This window comes from Lingula anatina, chromosome 9, assembly GCF_051362555.1.
Source record: "Lingula anatina isolate TDL-2025a chromosome 9, LinAna3.0, whole genome shotgun sequence".
NCBI classification, from domain to species: Eukaryota; Metazoa; Brachiopoda; class Lingulata; order Lingulida; family Lingulidae; genus Lingula; species Lingula anatina.
In genome coordinates this window covers 17,669,196-17,681,909 of record NC_141775.1, presented here as the reverse complement: position 1 = coordinate 17,681,909, position 12,714 = coordinate 17,669,196, and the positions used below count along the sequence as shown (strand labels likewise).

The 12,714-nt window shown below is 39.1% G+C and overlaps 2 protein-coding genes across 2 annotated transcripts; one reads left to right on the top strand and one right to left on the bottom strand.

Annotated features, from left to right (window-relative positions):
• Positions 1-3,482, top strand: LOC106174626 (uncharacterized). The gene is made up of 2 exons (XM_086994787.1): positions 1-308; positions 995-3,482. Exon 2 carries the CDS (start codon positions 1,016-1,018, stop codon positions 2,309-2,311), a length of 1,296 nt encoding a protein of 431 aa, XP_086850913.1. The 5' UTR covers positions 1-308; positions 995-1,015; the 3' UTR covers positions 2,312-3,482.
• Positions 3,483-4,550: 1,068 nt separating this feature from the next.
• Positions 4,551-8,946, bottom strand: LOC106166360 (baculoviral IAP repeat-containing protein 7-B-like). The gene is made up of 6 exons (XM_086996340.1): positions 8,391-8,946; positions 7,789-7,914; positions 7,363-7,494; positions 6,673-6,857; positions 6,309-6,411; positions 4,551-5,969 (listed from the first exon to the last, which is right to left on the bottom strand). Exons 1-6 carry the CDS (start codon positions 8,881-8,883, stop codon positions 5,731-5,733), a joined length of 1,278 nt encoding a protein of 425 aa, XP_086852466.1. The 5' UTR covers positions 8,884-8,946; the 3' UTR covers positions 4,551-5,730.
• Positions 8,947-12,714: the final 3,768 nt, after the last annotated feature.

The window sequence follows — 12,714 nt, the reverse complement described above, 5'->3', positions numbered from 1 at the left end:
TACCTGTAGCTATTTGAACACCCTCATACATAAAAGATGTATTTAGACACCAAGAACACGAAGCAGCAATTAATCTTGAATGAATGAATATTTTATCTCTGGTCAATGATTGAAATGACCATGTTAATCAATCCTTTCCAAGAAGAATGTGTCTTTTGATAACGCTTCCTTATTCTTTATGCAAAGCAGTACTATAAGTTCCTTGGTGGACCAAATAAAAACGTTTGTTTTCAGGAGCAGCTACATATCAGCCACACACGAGACGACTAAGTGACGTGAACTTCCTATGAGGACGAGCCACGCCTCAGGTATGTTTTATTCTCAATAGTCATGTGTAAACTTGTTTTTTAAGATTTTCCAGATACTAGCAACTTAGTTTTAGAAGAAAAACAGAATGGATCTGTTTTAAGGCATTGTTATTGTTTGCATTAAAAATTTACATATGAGAGTTATCCAAAAATGTGTCCATATAGCTGACCTGTGGAGACATACGGTAGATTTAACTTGCAGATACAGATATCTCTTTTCAAGATTTATAACAGCGAGCTAGAGAGGGGGAAATACGAGTATATATAATGTTTTACTTATTCATATACCTAAAAAATCTATCAAAACACCTTATAGGAAAAATACCAAAATTAATCTTGCTTTCAATAAATCAATGCTATTCGATAAAAGTAGTGACATCCCCTTGGTGAAGCATTTGGCGGTCTACGGTGACCCCGTAAAACATGCTCATTCTGAATTTTATGCGATACAAACCATCAGATTGTTGAATGAATATGAAAAATAAAAATTTAAACATGTCATAACAACATATCCCGAATGTGTATTTGATAATTCATTCGAAAATTTCTATCTATTTATTTACACACACACACACACACACACACACACACACACACACATATATATATATATATATATATATATATATATATATATATATGTGTGTGTGTGTGTGAAGTTAAACTTCATTTTTCTCATGAATCAGGGATACGCTGTTGACATTGTCATGAAGGCCATATCATCTCTTCGTTCCGTGTTCCACCAATCTATCCATGTCCACCGACGACCCCTGTCTCTTACTACGACAGTTAACAGATGGATGGGAGGCCAGGTACCAGGGCAACACTCCCAGGAGTTAGCCGCAAGGACCAAGGCGGCTTACTCTCCGTTTGAAACATTAAACAAATACGAGAACCACGTGGATATGTTTTCCTTGGACTATCTTGGACTTGGTCAAAACGAGGAACTTAACCGGGTGCACGCCGACGCGATTCTCCGTCACGGTATGGACCGAATCTGTTCCTGCGTTGTCTCACATCCAGTCGATTCTCCCGTTAAGGATACAGAGAGGGCCTTGGCACGGTGGCTGAAGAGCAAAAGTGCTGCCCTCACCTACTCCTGCACAGCAGCAAACATTGGAGCCATGGAGATATTGCTCAAAGGAAACAAGCGACCAGTCTTTGTTGATCACTTTGCTCATGCAACATTAAAACTCGGGGTGACCGTTGCTGGTGCTGCGTCGAGATTGCAGGTGTTTCAACACAATGATCTGGATCACCTCCGATCACTGATAACAAAAACAGGGAGCGGAGTGGTAGTCGTGGACTCGATTTACAGCACTAACGGGGAAGAAGCACCGATGGCCGACTTGGTAGACTTGTGCCACGACCTTGGTTGCATCCTCGTCGTAGACGAGAGCCATGCACTTGGCATAATAGGGGAGCAAGGTGAAGGTTTAGTCGCCCATCTTGGTCTCGAAGACGGCGTTCATGTAAGAACCACATCCTTATATATAAGCCTTACCTGTGAAAACGGCATCATTGCCAGCACCCGTAACGTCACTGAATGTTTCAACCACGCTACAACGTTAGGCATATTCAGCAACACTATTCAAATTTCGGGCGCCGTCAGAGTGAAAAAAGCAATGGAGTTGGCAATGGAGGCAACTGAACAGAGAGAGAATTTGCGAAACCTGTCTAAATCATTTCGACAACAGCTTATAGAAGCTGGGTTCCCAGTTAGGACCGACATCGACCACCCCATAGTATCTGTTGTTGTCGGTGAGATGGAGAGGGCGGTAGAAATACACCACTATCTGTGCTCTAAGGGGATATACCCTTGGGTTTTCTTTTATCCGGCGACCCCAAATGAGGGAGCCATGGTGAGATTTGTTATCAACCAATATTTGACCCCAGAAAAACTCGCCTACACCGTTGAAACAATGAAAAATCTCAGAGACGACCTGAAGTCGGCCACTTGGATAGGCACGCCAAATACTATCCAGGAAAAAGAAGAAAAATAGTTTCACCAAAGCCTATAATACATGGCACAGTGTCAGTGTAAATCTATACATTTACAAGTCAATGTACTGCCCAAGAACTGAACAGTTTATAGGGTTATAGAATAGGAAATTGCTGATACGTTACCGTGCGGGGTTGAGTGTTTTGCATACCTGTCCGACCATTAATCATTTTCTTAATGCTCGAAATACTGCACATACATTTAATGCAGATAACCTTTTCCCTCTTTGTAAATAAGATCCGTTCTCCGTTAGATTCACATACGTTAAGGGAGAAGTGACATATGCGTGGGTTAGTACATGGCTCTTTCTTAGACTAATGAATGCCTAGATCGATTCATCTGGATCGGTTTAACTCCCTGGGGTGTCTCACTAAATTGCTATCAACTAAATCGGCCGTGTGTCACGCCTACCGAATCAGCTTGGGGGTAAAAATAATTACACCCTAACAGCTATTCTGGGCGTGATAGGCATTTAAGCCGATTACGTTTATAGCAATTTAGTGAGACTACCCAGGGAGAAAGATCGATCCAAATATCTGTGGGAATAGTCCCTTATTTTAAGTTGTCCGAACTAACTATTTCGGAAAGACATGCAAAGGCCACCTGCATTTCGCAATTTTTTTGCAAATAATCTTGTTTGCCCCGATCCTTTACCTCATGCTATAAACCTATTAAATGCTTGTGGGTCAGAGCTTGTTTGTCTGCAGCTTTCCACAATCAAAATATTATATAATATGATAATTGCAGCTATGTTTGTAAATGACGCTATTTTTCTGACTGGCGTATCTAGAAAAGCAGTCATATGATAAAGGACACCATATTAGCATGCACACGACCAGTGCTTGAGTAAGAGACAACAGAGGCGTACAATGTGCATCAGAAACATGGCATAGGTAAATATAAGGAAGCAACATTGCGTTTGTTGAGATCAATTTCACGTATAGATGTCGCTATTATACAAAGCGAGCTCTATGATATTTGTTGTAAGGTTGGTTGATCTAATCGGGTTGGAGCTTTACATTTTTGTGTAACTTTGACAGTCATGGTAAGGTATACAAGGGGGTTCAATGAAATAAATCAGTCTCTGGGTCGTTTTTTTTTCTCAACCAGGACTCTTAATATTGGATGATGAAGTGCCTCTTTTGTGGTTCAAGTACGCTTTTGCTAAAATGATGGGCTGTTTTGGAGATTAGATTCACACTTTAAAAGAAATTGACTTTATTGGATTACCTAAGATTAACATTCCTTCGATTTTAAACGCATTTTGCAATAACATTTTCACTATCGCACATGTAGTGTTTTGTTTTATATAGTTGGGGAGGGGTCTGGGATTCCCATGGAGTGTTATTTAGGCTATCACTTAATACAAAGGTAATCCCCTTACAATATAGCTAAAGTAAACTCGCCTACACTGTAGAAACAATTAGAAATAACAGACATGACCTAAAGTTATGCACTTGGACAGGCAGAGAGAAGAATAGAGGGGGACAATAGCAACTACTTTAGCTAAAGCCTAAAATGCAGGCCGAATTTTCAATGTTTATTTACAGCATGTCCAATTTAATATACTGCTTCACAAATGACGTGTTTTTAAGGTTACCCAAATGAAATTATTGAATAATGTCAATTTAATTGATTAGTAACGTAAATTATTTGAGCGTAATGCAAAATCAGTTTCATAGATTTTTGTTGTATTTTATTTAGTAAGAAGGAGGCGGGGGGGGGGGGGGAATTAAAGACTGTTAAAGACACACATGTTCTACTATAAAGAGGCCAGGATGCAATGATCTCAGTGTAAATTATGTCGAATAAGTGTCTCTCAACGGCCATCGGCAGCGGAAGTTGGAAGACTTATACAAAACAGTTTTACGGATTTTGAAGACGAGGCTCCAGGTACTTATTTGATTGTTTTACTATAGGAAAACTTGTAACAGAATTGGCGTGATCGATGCTGATAGGTTAATAAAGTTTTTATATATAGAATATTTGATACACATTAAATGGAACAAAAAGTCGAGAGTCACATGCCACAGTGTTTAACTATGGCAGGTTGCCAAGTAGCTTTGGAGATGTTCTTTTAAAAAAGTATTCAGTAAATTAACTAATGCTAGGAAAGCATAACAAACAAAAGTGGACGTATTTGACGCATTTGGATCATAAAACAAATAAAAAAGGATTGCTGTAAAATGTTTTAATAAGAATAAATGAATAAACACAACAGATTGTAACATAGTTTCAATAAATCTGATATCAGTTACAAATTACACTTTGTTCTTGATACATTTATAACAAGGTTACCCAGTGATAAATTAAATCACTAAACTTTGGTTCTTCTTCATATGCCATCACCCATGCGGTGTTTGACGAACGTTGATATTATCCGGAAGGTTTTTGTTTCTCGCCCATGACTAAAGGTGTTTAGTTGGTAATTCAAAACTGTCAAGTAAGGTCATTCGTTTTCTGCCTCGGGTACTTTTGCCAGCTATTCTACTACTAAGGCTAAGATTCTCCAATCCCTCTTTTTCTGATGGAATGGCCCAATAACTCGCAAAGGAGCTCATCCGCCCTTTGACAGGTTTGTTTTTATTGCTGCTGGGTGTTTACGCACCATCCCTACTGGGTAAGCCCAGTGGGGGAGCCGGTTTAGTCGCCGACAATCCAACCATGGGACAGGTAGTACTGGTTTACATGTTACCAGTAGCAGGCGAGACCCACCCTGAGCTTCAGAGCTAACTTGACACTAACCTCTTCACTGTAGCCTATCTTCATCGTGTCAAGTAACCTCTGACGAAAATAGTTTGACCTAGTTTATATAAGCCAATCAAATCCATGTTTCAAAATTTTTCACCAAAGTTTGGTGAAAACGCTGATTGGTTGACCGTCAATCGGCAATCCTCGGCTGATTCCGCAAGCTCCATACTAACAACAAAGTTATTGTCGAGTGCGGAGACATCCGAGTAGTTCCGAGTGTATTACCGTACACAAAGAAAGCAAGGCGAGTGACTACGAAAAAGAATGTGTTAAGTTATCTCTTGATTCTTTGCGAAATATGAGTAAATCGGAATTGAAACCATAGGGTCTAGCAGTTTGAGGCCCTGCATCATTATCTACTGAGAGACGATGTTATTTGCGTGCTGCCCACAGGTTACGGCAAGACACTGATATTCAGCCTTATCTTTGATTGGTCCGGATTTGAACAAAGGGCGCTTTGACTCGTTCGCGTTCATTGGCTAGATCGTTTAATGAGTCATTGAGTGCGGGCTTTTAAATTTGATTGGCGGGCGGCGGAGGCAATCGAATCTGGTCAGAGGTTACTTGACACGATGAAGATAGGCTACAGTGAATAGGTTAGTGTCAAGTTAGCTCTGAAGCTCAGGGTGGCGAGACCTGACCTGACTATAATATTATATATTAACACGTTTATCCGAAATAAAATCGTTCCTTATTATCGACGACACTGCGACATATAGGGCATGTAGATAAATTTGGCGCACATGACTCGCACACGACGTGGTTGCAACGTTTGAGTAGAGTATTGACTTCCCGGTCAATGCATACTGGACACCTCACTTTTCTCAAAGCTTCGTCGTGTTGGATCTGAAGACTGCTTATTGATCCTGCCATTTCTGCAATTTCGTTCTGTAATTTTGTAATTTTTCCTGTAACAATGTGAGAGATGAAATATACCAGCAGAAGGCGCCTTAACAAAATTGACGAAGATGTATACCAATGCAGGTTGAGATTGATGATGTACTGATTAATTGACCCTTAATGTCAATGCATCAGAAAAATAATCAAAACTGACGCAGTCAAATATGAAAGTCAAATATGCCATTTGGTCTCAGAGGAGAAACGATAAAGAAAACTAAGCTTATGCTTAATGATTGGGAACATAATTATAGATACCATATACAACATGTAAAGTACACGCCCAATACAATACTTACAGTTAATATGGGAGGGGAAATATTTGCTCACAGGAAACAGCACAAACTTACCGATCTGCTCTATTTCGTATTGTAGCCTTGCCATGTCAAACAATGAATCATCACTTGTAACTGCTGTATAGGCTTCATTACATCTAGAGTTGTCTTCTGGTATCTTTTTGAATGGAAATAGAACATTAACATGTTAGTAAGCAATAATATAAATATTGTCCGGAAAACAAAATAAACAAACAAATAAATAAATGAATAAATAGTTAAATAAATAAATAAAATAGTGGTTATTTGCTCTCGGTTGTCATATTATTTGTGAGAAAATAAATCAGACTTGGTGACTGGTAAGTTTAATACGATAACCTGGAAAAGACATTGCTTAATATGTTTATGATATCAACCCAAAGTACATTATTTAGCACACCTTAGGTGGGTATATTGTCTGCACCATATCAACAAACTCTGGTCCCTTTTTAAGCAACAAAAATGGACATCTCGGAAGCCACCGCGCGTGCTCTATCCATGCTATATTTGTCAGTGAACCGCCGTTGTTTTCCCAGTTTCGAAGTTGTCCACCGCAATAAAAACATGTGACGTTGTCCGAAAAACCTGCAAAACCACAATATTAATATTGATTTTTTCTCCACTTTATAACCAGCATTCTATAACTTTTAGAAATGTCAAAATATCCGATAAAACTATTTATCTTTCTTTCAAAATTCAGGCCATAAGGTAACGGTAAAATCAGCAATGATGTAAGTTTTAAACTAAGATGTTTTTTTTTTAAATTTTTTTCTCAAGTAAATAAGATTTGGTTTGAGAATTTAGCATATAATATAATATAATACTTTTATGAGATGCTGTCTTTTTAACATCGCTTTAGATAAAGCTCTCATACTTTGTTGTTGTTACTAGTATATTTGCCATTGTATTGGTACCTATTGCCATCAGTTTCTTCAAATTTTTTTAAAAGTGCGACAAAACCAAACATAATGCTTATTCAGCGACGCAATTAATGAACATAAATACCATACAATAAATTTGAATTACGATTGATATCTTAACTAGCTTTTCATTAAACATGAAAGAACTGCCGTTAAAACAGGTGTCTCACCTCTGTAAAAGAAGCCCGCTGTTTGTAACTTATTAGGTAGTGTGGGAAGATGGAACGGCCATGTCTCAAAAGTTTCCTGACGACTATCAATATCACTGAATCTAGGATAGACTGGACCAGCAAGCAAACGGCCTAAATGACAAGGCAAAGACTGTGCATGTATTATCAACGTTGATCTTGAAACGTAGAAAAAAGAAAGACAAAAGCTACAATATTTGATAGATGATGCAATTTATCTCTTATGGGTGGTGAACCTACATCAAACACATATTCAGTTTATAAAAAACAAATGTTATTCTGATCCATATCCAATTAGTAAAGGCTAGGTTACAGTTGCCTCAAGCGCTGCACGATACTTGTGGTGCCTTGAGTGGAAGGGAGGGGACGGATAGTATAGGAACAAATAAAACACTCAGACATTTATACCTGGTTTGATCACAGCACACCCACGCTTATCATCGATATCAAGTGGAATGTTGTGTTTCTCCTTTTCTCTCACAAAGGGGCAGGAAGGGCTCTGTTGCGCATGCAGGTTGAATGGAAGGAAGGGACCTACAATAGTAGTGAAATGTGTATTGAACATCTTATGGGTTCAGAGTGCTAAGGAGAATTTATGGATATTTATACAAAAATATGGAAAATAAACAAAATATATTATAAATTATCATTATCATTCTTAATATTCTTAACACTCAAAAAGTGATTTATTTGGCTTATTTGAAGAAGTATTAAAAGGACGTTGATTGACTTAAATTTCAAGTATTTTCTTTAGTTATGCGTTATCCCAGATAGTCTAAATTTCAGACACAAATATAATTCAATGTTTACATAATTTAGCACCAAACAAAATATTACGTCTGCACTAACATATCAGAATCTTTCGGCAAAGTGGAACATGTGCCAGTGAAATAACTTTTCAATTCAATTCGATTCTTTTCCAAATCACATAAATACATAATTGCCATGAATGAAATGGAATAAATGTAAACTACATATATACATGCATTTACCGTAAAAATCATACTTACTAATTGCAAAATCTGTAAGCTGAAGGGTGCAACCACAAAAAGGGCACTGAACCTGGCGTGCCTCGCCAATATCACAAAACCCAGCTTTTGCTAGCTCCCTGGGGTTGGGAGAGGTGTATGGGGGCCACCGTCCGAATGTATGGAGACGGTTTTCCTCGAGCTTCATGTCAGTGAATATTGTGGTGCCTTGCTTCGGAGCTATGTTGTTGAGGAAGCTGCAGAAAGGCGATGCTTCAACATGTCGCATGTTTATATCATCTCCTTCACGCCAGTCCTTAATAGTGCACTGACAAGAATAACAAGCCACAGCATCTTCGATTCCAAAATAATGGAAACCTGCGCTAGCTAGTTCGTTCCCAGGCACAGGCACCCAGTCAGGCCATTCCTTAAAGGTATGCAAACGAACAGGTTCTCTGTTAAGCTCGTGTGAATCGCACATTGCTCCCTCTATTTCCGGGGGAACGGAGCGTAAAGAGAAAAATTCGGTGCCCATGACCAGTTCAGCATTCGATGTGCAGAGTTAATTTTATTTGTGATTCGCGTGCCACCTCTATTGGTTGGACTGAAATGAAAGGTAATGCTATAGTTCACACACATGTTTATTCGCTTTATGCCCCTATTTCACACAGACCACGAATCCCACGAATGGCCAGGGATTGACAAATTTCAGCATTCGTGGTTGGATCGTAATCAGTTCGTGAAGGTCTTAACAGATTCGTATATAATCGTAGTCAGTTCTTGCAATTCTTGACCAATCGGGAATTCGTGGCAAAATTTTTGAGCTGTTCAAAATTTTGGCCACGAAATCGTAGTGAATTTCTGGACAATATTCGTGCGATTCCAGCCGAATCCCACGAATATTCGTAACTCTTTGGCACCTGTATCGTAACTGAATCGTAGAGCGTGTCAGAGTAGAAACGTGGTAATTATGTACTACTGCAGTGAAGCATTTTGCCTCATTTCTACTGAGATTTTTGTAAAGCGTGGTTACAGTACAATGCTACAGTTGAGCTCAGAAAGTTCTAAATTGTTATATGTTTGTTATTCATGTCACCAAAACTAACTAACTAACTAACTAACTAACTAACTAACGGTGATAGTTGTAGGGTATTAGAGTTGACATGTCTGTGTTCACAATTTTTAGACAATTAAGAGATAACACCCCATGCTGCAATAAATTACCAAACTATTGTCTGTTGATAAGACAGAGTGTTATGTTCAAGTAACACAATCCTTTCATAAAAGAGGAGGGGTGTTATAAAAAAGTAACCAGTTAAGTTGTTAAAAGTGGTAACGTCCCATTCCCTTAGCTCAGCTGTACTTCTGTAGAGTATACACCATGTTTACCTTAAATTGGGGCAGATTTGAGGTATGGTTTCAGTGTGATCACAGTAAGTCCACTGCGCTGGGGTGTATACTTCGTTTTCAAAAAGTGTATATAATTAATATTTGGGTCCCCAGTAGAGGTTATTATGCATAACCGTTTTGTTAATACAGTCTTTGTCTCTCGTTGACCCTAGTAAGCTGCCTAAAGCCTAGTTCCCAACTACGTTATGGACGCACGGTTTTTATGTTCCTAACGTCCGTCTAGGACGTAGCTAGATCGCAGGGAAGGAATCAAGTAAAGCCTAGGTCCCAACCGAACGTACGAGCTGCTACGTGTGGTCTACGGCCAAAAAAATGAGGAAACGTGGGAGTTCGTGCGTGAGGAGCACGTCCATCGTGCGACTTTTGGAGGACGCAAACAGCACGTAGAAACTTTTCGACATGATCAACAGCCGCTACATGCGATCTAGCTACGTCCTAGCTGGACGCAAGGAACCAAAAAAAAAAAAAAAAAAAAAAAAAAAACGTGCGTCCAAAACGTAATTGGGACCTACACACACTGGACAATAGAAGTGTCACCCCTACTGAACCAATACTATGGGGGAGATAAATGACTGTGTAATGATATGCTCCTGGTATCATTTTATTAACATCAAATTTCACAAAAAATCACAAAATGAGAACAAAATATACATTCTACCAAAATATGCAGTTTCAAGTCAAAAATTAGTACTTAGTGGCATAGCCATGTGACCTAATAACAGGTGCCAGTCTACGAGGCAAGGATTCATATAATTGTCTGATGCGTTCAGGGCTTACGCTGGCCCGAGCATGAAACACTGAATATAATAGAGTTTCTCTGCTGGTTAGACGGGTATTTGTCAAAAGTTTTGACATATCATTCCACACATTTTCTATTATGTTTGCATCCGGACTCTGGGCAGGCCACGTCACCCTGCCAATGTCCTGTTGGTCAAACCAATCATCAACTGCTCTGGGCCTGTGACAAGGAGCATTGTCATCCTGGTGAACAAATGGATAATTCCTGTAACCAAACATGTTAGTGATAGATGGTAGCAAGCCTGACTCCAAAATATCGATATATTTCTATGTTTCCATCAACCACTATCAATTCGCCCATGCCATGGATGCTGATGCAGCCCCACACCATGATGAATATGCTGCTCCGGGTTCAAAAATTCAGTGCATGTGGTTCAAATGCTTTACCAGCAGTTCGCCAGCATCGTACCCGTCTGTCATCAGAGGTCAGACCAAAGCGACACTCATCAGAAAAAAAAATATATAGGACTTATTGTCATGGACTGTCCAGTTCCAGATCCTGTTGACCCTAGTTCACTCTACGTTGCCTGTTTTGTAACGATATAAGAGGTTTCAGTCTTGCTACCCTGCTGTACACTCTATGAGCATGTAACCGACGCCTAGCAATTTTCACAGACACATTCTTATGTGTGAAATTGTTCCACTGTGTTGTCAACTGACATGCAGTGTCGTTTGTTGATAACCTGGACATCAAATTCAGTCGTCGGTCTTCACGGCCAGTAGTTTTTCTTGGACGACCCATCAGACGCAATTTGTCTCTTGATCCAGTGTTTCTATACCGAGACCAGACCCTCTGCACGGTTCTGACTGAACAATTCAATTGTATCGATATTCTGACATTGCTTATATTCCGCCTCTTCAGGTTAATAACTTGCACCTGTAACCGTTACATAATTGCCTGTATCTTGCCATATTGGAGGAAGACAGAATTAACATTTGCTGTACATGTACAAGACCAACAATACAATTCCATGGTATAGCGGTTTTATACTTATTAGTCACATTATAAGTAGACCAGGCATTATAACTACCCAAGATCTGCCTACTTTTATTACTCTGAGTTAGGGGGTGACACTTCTATTGTCAAGTGTGTGTAGGCTTTACGTCCACTTACGTTGTCCTTGCGTTACCCGTACTCTTAGTACGGATAACGTACGTGGTGCATGATGCTAGTACTTTGCATGCACGGAACGCGTGGAACACGTGCGAAAGCCCGTAGAGCGCAGCAGGTAATTCTGCCGTGCGGAGGCTGTGGTCATCACGTACTTTTCACGCACTTTCTCCTTGCGCACTCCTCGCAATCACCAATCACTTGATTCATTCCCTGCGATCTAGCTACGTCCTAGCCGGTGTGAACGGAATGGTAGTTCTAGTAACACAAGTCTGACCGGACACTAAGTCCTGGGAATGAAAGTCCTAGGTCTAGCGTGTCTAGGAATGGATGTCCTGGGACATGCTTTACTAGGATTTAACGTCCGTGGGACAACAGTTACCAAGAAATGTAAGTCCCATTGCAAGGAGCGCAAGTACGGATGGGACCTGTTTTTCTTATTTATACTAGGACTATATGTCCGATTAGGCTTTAATTTTCTCTCACACTTAAATGGAAGTTACATATAATAAATAATAATATGTGTGTATTAAAATGACCTGTGTCGTTACCTTTATTATTTTGATATTCACAAACTGAATGAAAAAATTAATAATGAAAAATAACACAAATGAAGTTGTAATAAATTTATTTTCATTTTAGTAGACCTATTTATTTGTCAGATAAAATTTCAAATTGGAGCCGTTGACGGCACCTTTAAGGGTGCATCACCCTTCAATTTGTAGGATGTACGCTCCCGATTTTGATATTTATTTTCAATACATAAGGCCCTAGCCAGGGATCTTCCTGCTTTCCACCTTTTCTGTCTGATATTCTTAGATTGCGTTTTAGAACCTTTGTACCTATGGTAAGCACCTGTAAAATATATTTAGTTATGATAAGTGTTTTTGAAATGATTAATCATAATTAAATTACATTTATATGATTGGAAATTATGTATGAAATAAGCAACAACAACAATAAAAATAACCTCAGGCAAACGGTGTACTTACAACGATCGTATTATTGATTATATATTATATATATATATATATATATATATATATA